The sequence below is a fragment of the Rhinichthys klamathensis genome, unplaced genomic scaffold (genome assembly GCF_029890125.1).
Source record: "Rhinichthys klamathensis goyatoka isolate OS25496 unplaced genomic scaffold, OSU_Roscu_1.1 h1tg000114l_1, whole genome shotgun sequence".
NCBI classification, from domain to species: Eukaryota; Metazoa; Chordata; class Actinopteri; order Cypriniformes; family Leuciscidae; genus Rhinichthys; species Rhinichthys klamathensis.
The window spans coordinates 286,090-300,268 of NW_026606651.1; the positions used below are offsets into that span (position 1 = coordinate 286,090).

Genomic DNA, 14,179 nt, shown 5'->3' on the forward strand with positions numbered 1-14,179 from the left:
TATCTTTGACTGAATCTTTTAACTTGCTTTATTTCTTGACTTATATAGCTTCTTATACTTTTTAGGCTACTTATAATTTAATAATGGCTATTATTGATCAATAAAACTGAAATTTAACAAAAAGAGACAGGGTTGTGTCATTTTATTTCATATAGCCTATGTAAGACTTTTAATATAGCCTTAGCCTATATATAATATATCACCAACACGTCATGTATTTTTTCATGTATGGGATGGGAAGAATTTCATATATCAATTTCCATAATAACATAATTAAAATTGCATTTCGAATCGCTGTGAATACGGTAAGGCAGTATAAGCTCAGGTAAACCCCAATCACAATTTATCTTAGCCAAAAACTGTTTTAATATTAATAACATTAACAGAAAGGTTGGTAGCTAAGAGTAAAAAAAGATATTATTTTTTTCATTCAAAGGATTGTGTCATGTTACAGCTATTATAAGCAGCACACACATTAGCCAAATGAATGGTGTTTGCTCTCCTGATCACAACAGAAGTGGCGTGTGCAAAACTGTGTCTCTTCACAGCTTTGGGCCCTTGCGCACTTACTCCGCTAAGTGCACTTTCAACAAGTGTCCACTTCCAGGAAGGCCTTAGGGCTCAAGTGAGAATTGGGACTGGGCCTAAGTCCACAAGACCGAAAGTGCACATGAAGTGTGCCATTTGGGATTGGGCCGATCTTAATGGTCTCTATGCACGGCGGTATTTCCGGTGAAGGTCTAAGGATGCTGGATTACTTCCGCCGATCGTAGAGTCCAATGCTATACCGATAATTTATATTGGTTTTTATACTCTATTGCTATACTAAAGAAATGTTAGTCACAAAAACAGATAAAACAGACAACCCTCATTTTGTTTATGCTTCTTTGTTTATTATATTAAATAAACATAACTATATATAAAATTACATCTAAACGTATTAAAGTTTCGTTTCAAAGACGAGAGGACAGTAAATTTTGAAGACTCTGCCATAATCCCGTTTTCCTCCGCTTTAAATCTCCCCAACCGGAAACTGAAGAGCAGCCTTGCGTAATGCAGAACTTATGCGTGCATATAGCCTATCAAGCAGCACTGTTACTACACAGAGTTACTACACACAAATCCAGTAAAGAAAATTTTTGAATTCGCCACTGAAGTAATAACATCGCTGCGAGATATAGTGAGAAACATTCACATTTCTCTGTTATTAACGGATCAAACAGCGCTGACGTGGAAACCGGGAAGGAACATTTTGCCATGAATGAACTATCCAGTGTCCACAGATCAGCAACATTCACCATGGATTACCTGTAGTAACACTACTAACTGTAACCATTGAAGTTTGGCAGGAATAGTAGGCTATAATGCTTTCAAGTAACATTACGTCGCTTTTATTTTGACATTATGAATACAATTGCTGCCCTCAAATGTTAATCTGAACTAAAATAAACCTTTGTTTATAACTACTACAATATTACATTTCATTTTGTCCAAGGAGCTGTTTTGTTTTATATGCTCCTAAGAAAAGTCAAGTATAGCTCCATCATTGCTCAAAGTAAAAAAAATATCATACTTTATGATGTTAGTTTTAATAAAAATATAATTAAAAAAATGAAATCAAGGAAATTTCTCTGGCATTTCTTTCTTTTTGCTGTATCGAAAACGTACCGAACCGTGACGCAAGTGTATCGTATCGAACCGAACCGAACCGTGAATTTTGTGAACACACCCCTAATATATATGAAGCGAATACAATTTTTAATTGAATTAATTACATGACGTGGTGATTAATTCATCTAATTATTCGCACATCAAATTTGGCAAATATGTCATTATTGTGTAAAATGAGAACAGCATAAAGTAGACAAAATAGAAAAAAAATATTTGATTCAACATTGAATTTATTACATATAAACTTTTAGGCTTCAACAGCCATGAGGGTGACTAAATGATGACAGAATTTTCCTTTTTGGGTGAACTACACCTTAAATTGATTTTTTTTTATTATTCATATGGAAATATGGATAATATTTGTAATGAAATGATACTCTAAATAAGAAACTAAAACTGCCAGTGGTTGGCGGTAAATAGATATAATTTAACAATTAACATTTTTTTACAGCATTTGTTAGCGGAGAATAAACCATGTTGCTTCTTTGGACATGGATTACTGAGTTATCTGGATTCAATTGTAGCCGACTTGACACAATCCTGTATTGTTTCATTCGCCAAAGCTCATCTCTGAGTCGTTGTCATAGCAACAGGTCCGTAAGCTCAAACCTTTTTTGTTTAACGTAAACAGGATTAGATTTCGGATGGTAAAGTCTGTCCCAGCCTTTGCACCATTCTCAACGCACCCAGGGGATGTAAGAATTTAGTATTATTATAATTATTTTAATAATAGCCTAATTTAAAAGAACATAATCTTTTTTGTAGATGATAATAGGCACAGACGTGTTACTCACTGTGATGAACTGCTTTAGGTGTGCGGGGGGAATTTACCTCACATTAGATGCACAGTTTGTCTGGTCTGTGCATTAACTGCAATGCAGACATTGTGTTTTCTACAGCTCAGGAGATGCTCTCTGTCGTGCCATTAGAGAAGAGTACCTGGCCCTCCTACATAATAAGAAAACATTTATGATTTTTGTTGTTTTCCCGGTCACATAAGAAAGCAGGCTTTTACAGAGAGCTTTTATGCCGTGATGCAGTGGCATTGCAGGGCCTGTTAAATTAAATGTTAAGTTCATCTGAATACATTAACATCTGACACATGAAACCTGTAGAAATGCAAGGGAAGTGAAAATGGAAATATAATGTAACGGTTAAATATTTACACGTTTAATTCTTCCCCAGCTTTCAGCCAGTTCTTTCTCCTTGTTGCCTTGGCAGTGTTTCGTTGCTCTTTTAAGGTCCAGAAATTCAGACTTACTTCTTGTTTGGCTTGTGAAAAAAAAATTCCAAAGAAAGATGTTTATAATATAATATAATAAATAAAAAAATTCGGAAAGAAATGAATGCTTCTATCCGGCATGAACAGAAGTGACGGTAAAGACTTTTACATTGTTACAAAAGATAAAGTTTATGATCTCAAAAACTCATTCCACTCATGCTAATCAAATCCAACCATGTGCTTGATAAACTGAATCAGCCAGAAAGGAATTATCACAAATTAAAAGATCTGGTCTTACAGCATTTGATATATTATCTCAGTATTAAGCGATGTACAGGGAACAGGGCCCTGATCTATCCAGCAGGGTTAATCCGAAATCAGCTCAATAAACAATGTCCCAAGGTGGATTTTTAAGATCTTTTATCTGTTTCATCAAGTAACCACCAGCCCCTTATCTATTAAGTGCTGTGTCTCCAACACGTTCTTCCATATCTTCCCCTTTTGTCTGGGACAGAGCCAAACTTTGTGGGTTCGGCGCTGGTCCGGGAGAGCCGTAACAGTAAAGATGGAGACGACGATAAGATCTACTTCTTCTTCAGCGAGAGAGCGTTGGAGCTGGACTGCGACAGCGATCTGACCGTGGCACGGGTGGCGCGTGTGTGTAAGGTGAGAATGTAAATACACCAGAAGTATTCGACCAGAAGGTTTCTGAATGAGCAAGGCACTCAACATCGGGTTGCTCTAGGGCAGGGTTTCTCAAACGGGGGTTCATGAGGGAACTGCAGTCGATGAAAAGCTGATAATTAATTGATTAAATCAGATTAAAATAAACAAATTGAGCTGCACATTAATCAAAATAAAACTGAAATAATGTTGCGCTGCGTGTTTCAGAGTGAAGAGTGGCACTGTGGTATAATACAGTGTTATCAGAGCAGCTCGGTTCACAGTAAATATTCTGCTTCTCTTTAACTCTCTGCAAGCGTTTAATGTGCATTTCTGAACCAGCGTTATTTTAGAATCCTTGAGGTATATTATAGTTTTTATTAATAGTTTGAATTAGTTTTCATTCATATATATTTTTTATTTAATTTTAGTCTTAATTTTAATTTTGGTTTTTAGTTTAGTTTTGTTTTGTTTTTTGTTTTTTTATATGGTTTAATTTTATTTCAGTTTTAGTTCGTTTTGTATCGTTCGTTTTGTACATCAAGCTAAAATAAAAATGGGAAAATGTATTTCCTTGGCAGGTTGCTCAAATAAAAAAAATTATATATATATATATATATAATCTATTTCAGTGTTTTATCTCAAGTAACAACTTTTTAATGGTTTTACTTTTTTAGTTAGGAACATAATGTGCACTAGGTTCACTTTATTTACATTCACATTTGCATAATTTTTAACAATTATGTGTGCAGAATGTGTGTCTCATTATGAGACATTTTCATATGAAATTAAATCTCATGGCAGGTCAAGCAGCCTATTATATATATACAGCTCTGGAAAAAATTAAGAGACCACCGCAAATTTTTCTTAAATCAGCATCTCTACATGTGTGGCAGCCATTGTTGAATTCCAACACAGGCACACTTCATTCTACTGAATGAGGTGCTGATTAGGTCATCACTTGAACCAAATCTTATTTAATGAGGAAAAGTATAAAAACCACTGCTGTGGTCACCACTGTCCTCTTGCAATAGGACCAGCTGGATGGCAAAAACAGCGCTAGTAATACCTCAAAATTAATTGGAATCAAAAGATAACTATTGACCATGCCAAAAGAGTTGAAAAGGAAAAGAAGGGTTCAATTCTGGCTTTACTGGGCAGAGGGATGCAGTGAGCGTCGGGTTGCTTCCATCCTTAAAATTTCAAAGACGGCGATTCATAAGAACAAGGTCAAGCAGCAGACATTGGGGACAACAAAGCTGCAGACCGGCAGAGGGCGAAAACCACTCTCCACTGACCGGGATGACCGCTAACTCATTCGAATGTCACTCAACAACCGTAGGATGACATCAAGTGACCTACAAAAAGAATGGCAAACGGCAGCTGGGGTGAAGTGCACGGCGAGGACGGTTCGAAACAGGCTCCTAGGGCCAGGACTGAAGTCGTGCAAAGCTAGAATAAAGCCCTTGATCAATGAGAAGCAAAGAAGAGCCAGGCTGAGGTTTGCAAAAGACCATAAGGATTGGACTGTAGAGGACTGGAGTAAGGTCATTCTCTCTGATGAGTCAATGTTTCAGCTTTGTCCAACACCTGGTCATCTAATGGTTAGACGGAGACCTGGAGAGGCCTACAAGCCACAGTGTCTCGCACCCACTGTGAAATTTGGTGGAGGATCGGTGATGATCTGGGGGTGCTTCAGCAAGGCTGGGATCGGGCAGATTTGTCTTTGTGAAGGACGCATGAATCAAGCCACATACAAGGTTGTATGAGGATTCCAACTCCGAGGATTGGTTTTTCCAGCAGGACAATGCTCCATGCCACACAGCCAGGTCAATCAAGGTGTGGATGGAGGACCACCAGATCAAGACCCTGTCCTGGCCAGCCCAATCTCCAGACCTGAACCCCATTGAAAACCTCTGGAATGTATTCATACCTATATCTAGTAAAACCAGAGAAACTGATAATTTTGCAGTGGTCTCTTTTTTTTTTTTCCAGAGCTGTATATATATATATATATATACAGGTGAAACTCGAAAAATTAGAATATCGTGCAAAAGTTCATTTATTTCAGTAATTCAACTTAAAAGGTGAAACTAATATATTACATGCAAAGTGAGATATTGCAAGCCTTAATTTGTTATAATTTTGATGATTATGGCTTACAGCTTATGAAAACCCCAAAGTCAAAATTAGAATATTGTGAAAAGGTTTTCATAAGCTGTAAGCCATAATCATCAAAATTATAAGGCTTGAAATATCTCACTTTGCATGGAATGGGTCTATATAATATATTAGTTTCACTTTTTAAGTTGAATTACTGAAATAAATGAACTTTTGCACGATATTCTAATTTTTCGAGTTTCACCTGTATATATATACTGTATTGGCTATACAGTATACTATACTGTATGTGTGAATATATACTGAAGGGAGGCACAGGCAAACTTCAAGCAATATATATATATATAATAAAAGCAATTGAAATAATATACTTAATGAAAACATTTGAATGTGTTTTTAAACGTCTAAGGGGTTCTGCTGAAAAAAAAGTTAAGGAACCCCTCCCTGCTGAAAAATCCTGCATAAACCAGCAAGAATTCCATGTTGGTCCATGCTGGTTTATTAGAGCTGGTTTATGCTGGTCTAGCTGGTGGAATAGCATAGTCATGCTGTTCTCAAGCATTCTGGTGAGAAGCAATGCTGTATTTTTCAGCAGGGCTGCTCTAGGGCAATTGTACCTGTATAAAGAAAATCACTTTGAACAAAAACGTCTGTTAAATGGCTACTTGCTTCACTTTTCAGGGAGACCTGGGTGGCACACGGACCCTGCAGAAGAAGTGGACGACCTTCCAGAAGGCCCGGCTGATGTGTTCTTTCCCCGAGCGCCACATCACCTTTAATAACCTGCGGGCCGTCTTCACCCTGCCTGGGGCGGACTGGAGGAGCACTAGTTTCTATGGCATCTTCCATGCGCAGTGGTGAGCGAACCCTCCTGCCATGCCAGTCCGTGTCATACTCATAAATATTTCTCTCTCTTCCTCTTCCTGACGTAGTTGTGAAAGTCACTCTGTCCTCTGCTTATATAAAAGTGTCACCGTGCCAAACACCCAGCCGTGATCCTCAAGTGTAGAAAATGCTGCACTGTCATTATGTTGACAGTAAGACTATAACTGTAATAAACCAGCCAATGTAGCGCAGTCATTTAGTTCAGACTGACTGACTACTTTTTTTTTTCTCTCTCTCTCTCTCCTTCTCTTTCTTTATCCTTTGTTCTCTCTCAGGGGGGATGTGGATGTGTCTGCTGTGTGTCAGTACCAGATCGGAGAGGTGAAAAATGTGTTCGACGGGCCGTATAAAGAGTACAGGGAGTCGTCTCAGCGATGGGTCCGATACACCAGCACTGTGCCCAGTCCTCGACCTGGAGCGGTGAGCTGACCAGCCGATGAGATGAGAGGCCGTGACTAAGCACTCGGATAAAAATAGCACACCATTTTTGTACATACTGTGATATTTCATAACAAAATAAGAACTTAATAATATTCCTGTTGGATTATAACATTTTATAAAGATCTTAACAAAGATTTTGAGTCCGATTATGTCAGAAAAATTTGCGGAAAACATTGTTTGGAAAACTTTTATTATGTAATTTCAGGTAATGTTAATATTTTGGGATGAAGAAGTGCAAAAGTATACAGTGATGTTGACTGTGGGCCATTCAGAAGTAAATTTACAAAAAACTAAAACCATTTACAGGACCGTTCAAATGCTTAATAAAATGAATACTTTTATTCATCGAGGACGCATTAAATTGATCAAAAGTTATGTTGTTATAACAAAATTATCTATTTCAAATATTCTTTTGAACTTTGTTCATCAAAGATCCTGAAATTTTTTTTTACTGTTTTGAACATTGATACTAATAAGAAATGTTTTTTGAGCAGGAAATCAGCATATTAGAATGATTTATGAATGACCATGTGATACTAAAGACAATGATGCTGAAAATTCAGCTTGTGTATTAAATATTACTGTTTTTACTGTGTTCTTGATCAAATAAATGCACTCATGGTGAGCATAAGAGACATCTTTCAAGAACATGAAAAAATCTTACCGACCACAAACTTTTTAATAGTAGTGTACATTAAAATAAAATTACATACCTGAATTTAAATTAAGGTTGCAAAGAGGTAGCAGATTAAAAATGAATTGAAACTGAAAGAAAGAAAATTATATTGCTGTAATTTTTGTATTTTTAATTTATATATCTCATCACGTTTATTAATTAACTTTTGTGAACCGGGGTAGAAGGATACTTCATTTCCCATAATTCTTTGAATTACAGCTCATTCTTTTTCCTGTTATTCCAATGCAAGTTCCTGTGGGGTGTGGCTAGTTTGATTCAAAGTCCAGAGCTGCGTCCGAAATCGCATACTCTCTTGAGTAGGTACTTATTTTGAATAAGTAATATAATAAGTAATTACTTTGCAAGTAATTACTTCTATATTGTATGACTGTGTGTAGTTTGAATGCAATCTGGACGTACTACATTCGCCATGCTGTCATTATCATGTGACCTACCAGAGTCAGTTGCGCCACTTCACTGCCGTTCACAAATCCTCTCCTGTGGCCTTATGGGATAGTAAAGTGTCCAGTGTTTGCACACTTCAGATTTTTGATAGAAGTAGTAGGTCAATTGATGAATTCTGACATACTTCTTTTGTTTTTCGCCTACTGTAGCAGGGAAGTACGCGATTTCGGATGTAACCCAACTCGTGAACTGACAGGGAGCCAGTTTGAAGTTTTGTAAATGTCAAAGCGTTAAACAAACTGAGAATAGCCTACTATAATGGTTGTATTTTAAATTTGTATGATGTTGTTTAAAAAATACACATTATGACATAGGTATTATTAAGTAAAAATGCCTAATCAAGTAAAAAGACTTTCGTTTCTTTCTACAGTGCATCACAAACTTTGATAGGGAAAACGGCTACAACAGTTCTCTTCAGCTGCCTGACGCTACGCTAAACTTTGCCAAGAAGCATCCGCTAATGGAGCTCAGGGCGGAAGCTCGCCCCCTGCTGCTTACTAAAGGGATCAACTTCACCCGAATAGCTGTGGACAGAGTGAGCTCACTGGACCAGAGATCCTACAACATGCTCTTCATAGGCACAGGTGTGTTATATAGGGTCAAACGCACACATGGATCATTGTACGGAACGTTACACAGCTAATAAGAGCAGTGTTTCTTTGTCAAGAGGGTCTCCTGCATTGTCCTTCTTGTTCCTTTGTCCTTTTCTGTGTAAATATAAATAAAGCAGCCAAAGAAACCATTTTATTAGCCATAATGTTGCATCTAAGTGGAAATGTCACCTCTGCCAATGAATTCCTGTCATGCAGGAAGGTCAGTCCTTGAAATATAAATTGAAAAGATGTATTTGGCCTTGGCACTCTCATATAAACACACTCACAAGGCTCAAGGCTCAACCATTATTGGTATCCAAAAGAGTTCAGTATTTCACCAATCCCTCGCAAAAGACAAATACATCTAGACAATCCTAGTTAGTTGACGTTAAATATTTTCAGAAAGCAATTTTGCCATTTTCTTTTAGAATTATTATTCAGTTTAAGCATATAAGCATTATATTAAGCATCATATTAATTGAAAGACTTCATAAATCTTATTATAAAATATATTTTTATAATAAAATATATGCTTTAAAATAACATGTATTTGTTATAAAAAATACTAGTAAAATTACTTGTGAAGGCAAAAAGGGGTTTATGACATCATATTATTTTAGAGACTACATTAGTATTATTTTAAAATATATGTTTTAATACAATATATATTCCTAAATGTATTTTTATACTTTTAAAAAAGTATTTATCATACCACAGGACTATTTAAAATGACTAGTGCACAAAAAAAGGTTTGTATGACATAATATTAATTGAAAAACGAATGAATATTATTATAAAATACTGTTTTATATAATATACATTTTTATATACATTTTTAAAAAATGCATTTGTCATACCGCAGGACTATTTAAAATTACTAGTGAAAGCATAAATGATTTTATGACATATTATTTGAAAAACTACATGAATATTATTCTAAAATATATTTTACAATAATTTTTTTTTTTTTACTTAAACATGTCACACCGCAGGACTATTTAAAGTGATTAATCAAGGCAAAAGGTAAAAATGCCTAAAATATACATTCAGGGTATAGTGTAACCCATTTTGAGTGCAGTCAGCATCTGAGGCAGTGTGTGCGTGTGCGTGTGTGTGTGTGTGTGTGTGTGTGTGTGTGTGTGTGTGTGTGTGTGTGTGTGTGTGTGTGTGTGTGTGTGTGTGTGTGTGTGTGTGTGTGTGTGTGTGTGTGTGTGTGTGTGTGTGTGTGTGTGTGTGTGCGTGTGTGCGTGCGTGCGTGCGTGCGTGCGTGCGTGTGTGTGTGTGTGTGTGTGTGTGTGTGAATCTTGGATTGAGGATTAAGAGTCAACATAGATACTCTGACATGAGCAAAAGTGCCAGGGTGGATTTGTAAAGCACACCCTGTAGCTCTTCAACTCTCCTCCATTATCCCTTTTCCGCACGTTCCCTTTTTCTCCCAGACTGAGTGAGAGGTCAGTGGCACATTATCTGTGACAAGCACTGTGTGAGAGGACGGGATAAAGTACACACACGGAGTTATGATAGGTCACGGCACCAGCTGGGGTGTATTCAATTTTCCTCCCGGTAATCTGCGTAACCTTGTTCCTAAAATCCAATGACGGAAAAATATGCCACATGTTGATGATACATTAATGGACTATTTGTCTCTCCTTTCTCTCCTTTCCCCCTCTCTGTCCCCATCACATTATTTCTCCCCCTCTGAATATAATCTATCCCCACCATCTTTCCTCCCGGCCTCTTTGTTTGTCGTTCAGCGGATGGATGGCTCCAGCGTGTCGTGATTTTGGGTTCAGAGGCCCATGTGATAGAAGAGATCCAGCTGTTTGATCGGCAGCAACCGGTGGACAGCCTCACCATCTCGCACAGCAAAGTAATTTCTGATCTGTTTTCTTGCTGAGCCAATCTCTTTGATGCCAGCTCTCCCGCCTGACTAGCATTAATGGGTTTTGTTCAAACAGAGTAGGAAAACAGAATGCACCGATAGCTGAAAATAATTTATTTGCTATTGTTTTCCTTCATTTAATTCCAAATCCTCCCATTCTTTCTCTACAGAAGTATTTGTACATTGGCTCACGCTCTGAGGTTCTTCAGCTGCCCTTGGCAAACTGCAGCCGGTACCATTCACAGCCAGACTGCCTGCTGTCCAGAGACCCGTACTGTGCCTGGGACAGCGAGGGACGCGCTTGTGTCCGCATCGACCTCCACCGCGGGTAAATTCATCAATCTTTTGGTTCTACTGCTAGCATCCTTGCACCATCCTCCATCTGCTCCTTTTCTGTCTTTTGCGCTCTCCTCTTTATTTTCTCTCTGATTCTGCTCTTGCTCTCCTCCGCCGCTCGCTCCTCATCATTTTGCAAAGGCTTTCCCTTTCCACCCCCTCTGTTCTCCTCCACGGGTCCCTTTTTATACTTTTAAGCTGCATCCCCATAGCAGTGTGTCTAACAGCCTTCTGACACATCGTCAATATTTGTTCCCCCCCCCCACAGCTCCACATCCACACTCTCGCAGGACCTCATGCTGGAGAGGTTCAACCGAGGAAAAGCCAAGTTTGATAAGCCTTTCTCCATCCCCAGCCCTGGTACGTCAGATTTACGCTGCCCCCTACAGGCCTCCCTGCAGTGAGCGGTTTCCATTAGGGGACACGCACACTTTTAAAGGAAAAGTTCATCCAAAAATGAAAACTCACCCTCACTTGTAAGACTTTCGTTCATCTTCGGAACACATATGAAGATCTTTTTGATGAAATCTGAGAGCTTTCTGTCCCTCCATTGACACTTTGATGCTTCAAAAAGTTGATTAAGAGATCGTAAAACTGATCCATATGAATTAAGCGGTTTAGTTCAAAGTTTTCTGAAGAGACACAATCACTTTATATGATGAACAGATTGAATATAGGTATTTATTCACATATAAACATTCATCAACTCACACATCAGTTGTGGTAAACGGAAGCTCAAGCATGTTCGCTTGACATCCGAGAACCAATCAGGTTCATTCTTGTGTGTTAAGCAGCATGTATGAGCTTCCTCAAGAACCAATAAGGTTTGTTCTCGCGCCTCAAGCATGTTCGGTTGAGCTTCTGTTTATGTTCGTTGAATAATGTTTAAATGTGAATAAAAGCCTAAATTCAATCTTTTCATCATATAAAGCAAATTTTAAAATTAAACCGCTCAATTCATATGGATTAATTTTACAATCTCTTTATGAACTTTTGAAACATCAAAGTTTCAGTTCCGTAGCTGTCAATGGAGGGACAGATTTGTGTTCCCAAGATGAATAGAAGTCTCTATTCGGGTTTGGAATGACAAGAGAGTGAGTAAATGATGAAAGAATTTTGGGTGAACTAACCCTTTAAAGCAGTGTATATCTGGTCAATGAAATTACTAACAAAAATAATCAATTAAATTAGAAAATTACTTTTATATTTTAATTGAATCAAATTAATTAAATATAGCAAGAGAGAAATAATACTGTAAAATATTAACAATGTACTAACCATGTTTTCCGAAGAAGAGAAATCTAGACAGAATATGATTTGTTTCAAATAATCTATTCACATTCAATAATGTCAGGGAATTTACCTACATGAGAACAGACTAAAACAAAAAGCTATGTAGAAAACTTTGAATGTTTTAATGAATGTTATTTCAATTATTTTATTATTTTAAAAGTGAAATAAATCTTCTTTTTTTTTTTCCCAGATCATTCTAGGTTGAGAAATGTGACTGTGGTCGTTGGGTCGGATCTGGTATTGCCCTGCAATCTGGTTTCCAACTTGGCCCAGCCCTTCTGGGAGCTCAACGAACGTGAGCTGGCCCTCGTGGAAGGTGAGGCCATTGGGCCGCGATTCGACAGAGCCCTCCGCTCCCTCGTTATCCCCCAAGCCGGGTCCCTTCAAGCGGGCCGCTACATCTGCTACTCGGAGGAGCAAGGCGTGAAGTTCCAGACGGAGAGATACCAGGTCGCAGTGGTGGCCAGCGCGCCCGTCTTCATGGAGGCCCGCGCTCCTGACGGCAGCATGGGTTTATTCTGGGTGCTGGTGATCACATTGGGTGCCGCTTGTCTGTTGCTGCTAATCGCGTCTTTGTACCTTCGTAGAAGACTGAAGTTGGCACTGGGAAAAGGGGCGGAAATGAAGCCGCTGGAGAGCACTTTAGTGTACCCCATTACTTTACCCAAAGAGCCTCCCAGCCGGCCATCATTCGTGCCGAGCAAGATGGCGAACGATGACGATCGCTTCTGGGAAACGGGAGCTAATTACTACTACTCGGACGGCTCCCTTAAAATTGTCCCAGGGCATGCAATGTGCTCCACCGGCAGCACGGCATCTCCGAGTGCTATTCCCGGTCAGCCCATCCACTCGCCGAGCAGGTTGAGCCTCACCAACATCCGAAACTCAGGCACCAATGGATACATCCGCCTGAATCTGAGCACGGCCGGAGAGGAGAGAGCGAGCACGGGATCGGGAATGGGCATGGGAAGCGGACTCGGACTGGGCAGCCGAGAGAACGACTACACCAGCCCATTCAAAGAGGAGCTCCGGAGAACTCTGCAGCAGAGGAGCGTGCTTCCCGATGCCAATCCCGAGGAGTCTTCTGTGTAGACCTCACAGGAACCACAGAAAACCTCACCTACCTCCCTCCTGCTTGGGGAACTCTCTTCATCTTACTCGCAACCTATTTCTTCTCTGTCAATCTCCCGTGCCATAAGGCCACCGACATTCCCTTGGATTATTCTGGTTCTCATACGTAACTAACACTCAACCGAGACTGAACACATCTCGCAAAGCTTTTTGTAAATGTCTATATTTAATGGACCAGACCGACAGGGCCTCGTGTTGATCTTGGCTAACAGGCGAACACAGGTACATCTCTGAGAGGAACCCAACCAGCCAAATGTAGCCGTCAGTCTGATCTGCATTGGGCAGATGTCTGGCAACCTAATCATTTGGCAAGATGGAGGATACAGAGCTTATTTTTGACGTCCAGAGGTTGCTTGCCCCCGTGTTTTTTGCACCCTTTTTATGGGTAGAACACATGAGAGAGGAGGCGAAAAGGACATGCATAAACTTAAAGCGCAAGATGACAATCACGCTCTTCTCTCAAGAGTAAAGCAGAGGAGAAATTGTTTAGGGGAAAAAACTGAGTGAGCTGTAAAACTGAAGCAGGACTTGAATCATGAACAAATGCTTTGCCTTTCTTTCTCTACGGCTCAAGAACTTTTTGTAAAATTTTGTCTTTTTCTGAGAATGTGTATTTGAGACTTGCAGCACTAATATATTGTGAGGGTTTTTTTCATGTCTGTTTATTGCAACTGTTAAAGAAGGTTTTCTTCTTTTCTTTTCTTTTCTTTTTTTACGATTAATAGTTTCATCTGAAATGTGAAAGGATTACCAGTGGTAGTAGCATGAGGAAAGTGTGAACAGAATGTGTACTAAGACTG

General features: G+C 38.9%; 1 protein-coding gene across 2 annotated transcripts in view; it reads left to right on the top strand.

Moving 5' to 3' along the window:
* sema4c (sema domain, immunoglobulin domain (Ig), transmembrane domain (TM) and short cytoplasmic domain, (semaphorin) 4C) overlaps positions 1–13,878 on the top strand; it is a 69,708-nt gene extending 55,830 nt beyond the window's left edge. For both annotated transcript variants that reach the window (XM_056254678.1, XM_056254677.1), the window contains exons 8-15: positions 3,408–3,559; positions 6,359–6,534; positions 6,838–6,982; positions 8,515–8,728; positions 10,492–10,607; positions 10,790–10,947; positions 11,224–11,315; positions 12,439–13,878. In XM_056254678.1, coding sequence (XP_056110653.1) covers positions 3,408–3,559; positions 6,359–6,534; positions 6,838–6,982; positions 8,515–8,728; positions 10,492–10,607; positions 10,790–10,947; positions 11,224–11,315; positions 12,439–13,340 — 1,955 coding nt within the window. In that variant the 3' untranslated portion in view covers positions 13,341–13,878. The remainder of the gene's footprint in view (positions 1–3,407; positions 3,560–6,358; positions 6,535–6,837; positions 6,983–8,514; positions 8,729–10,491; positions 10,608–10,789; positions 10,948–11,223; positions 11,316–12,438) is intronic.
* The last annotated feature ends 301 nt before the right edge of the window (positions 13,879–14,179 follow it).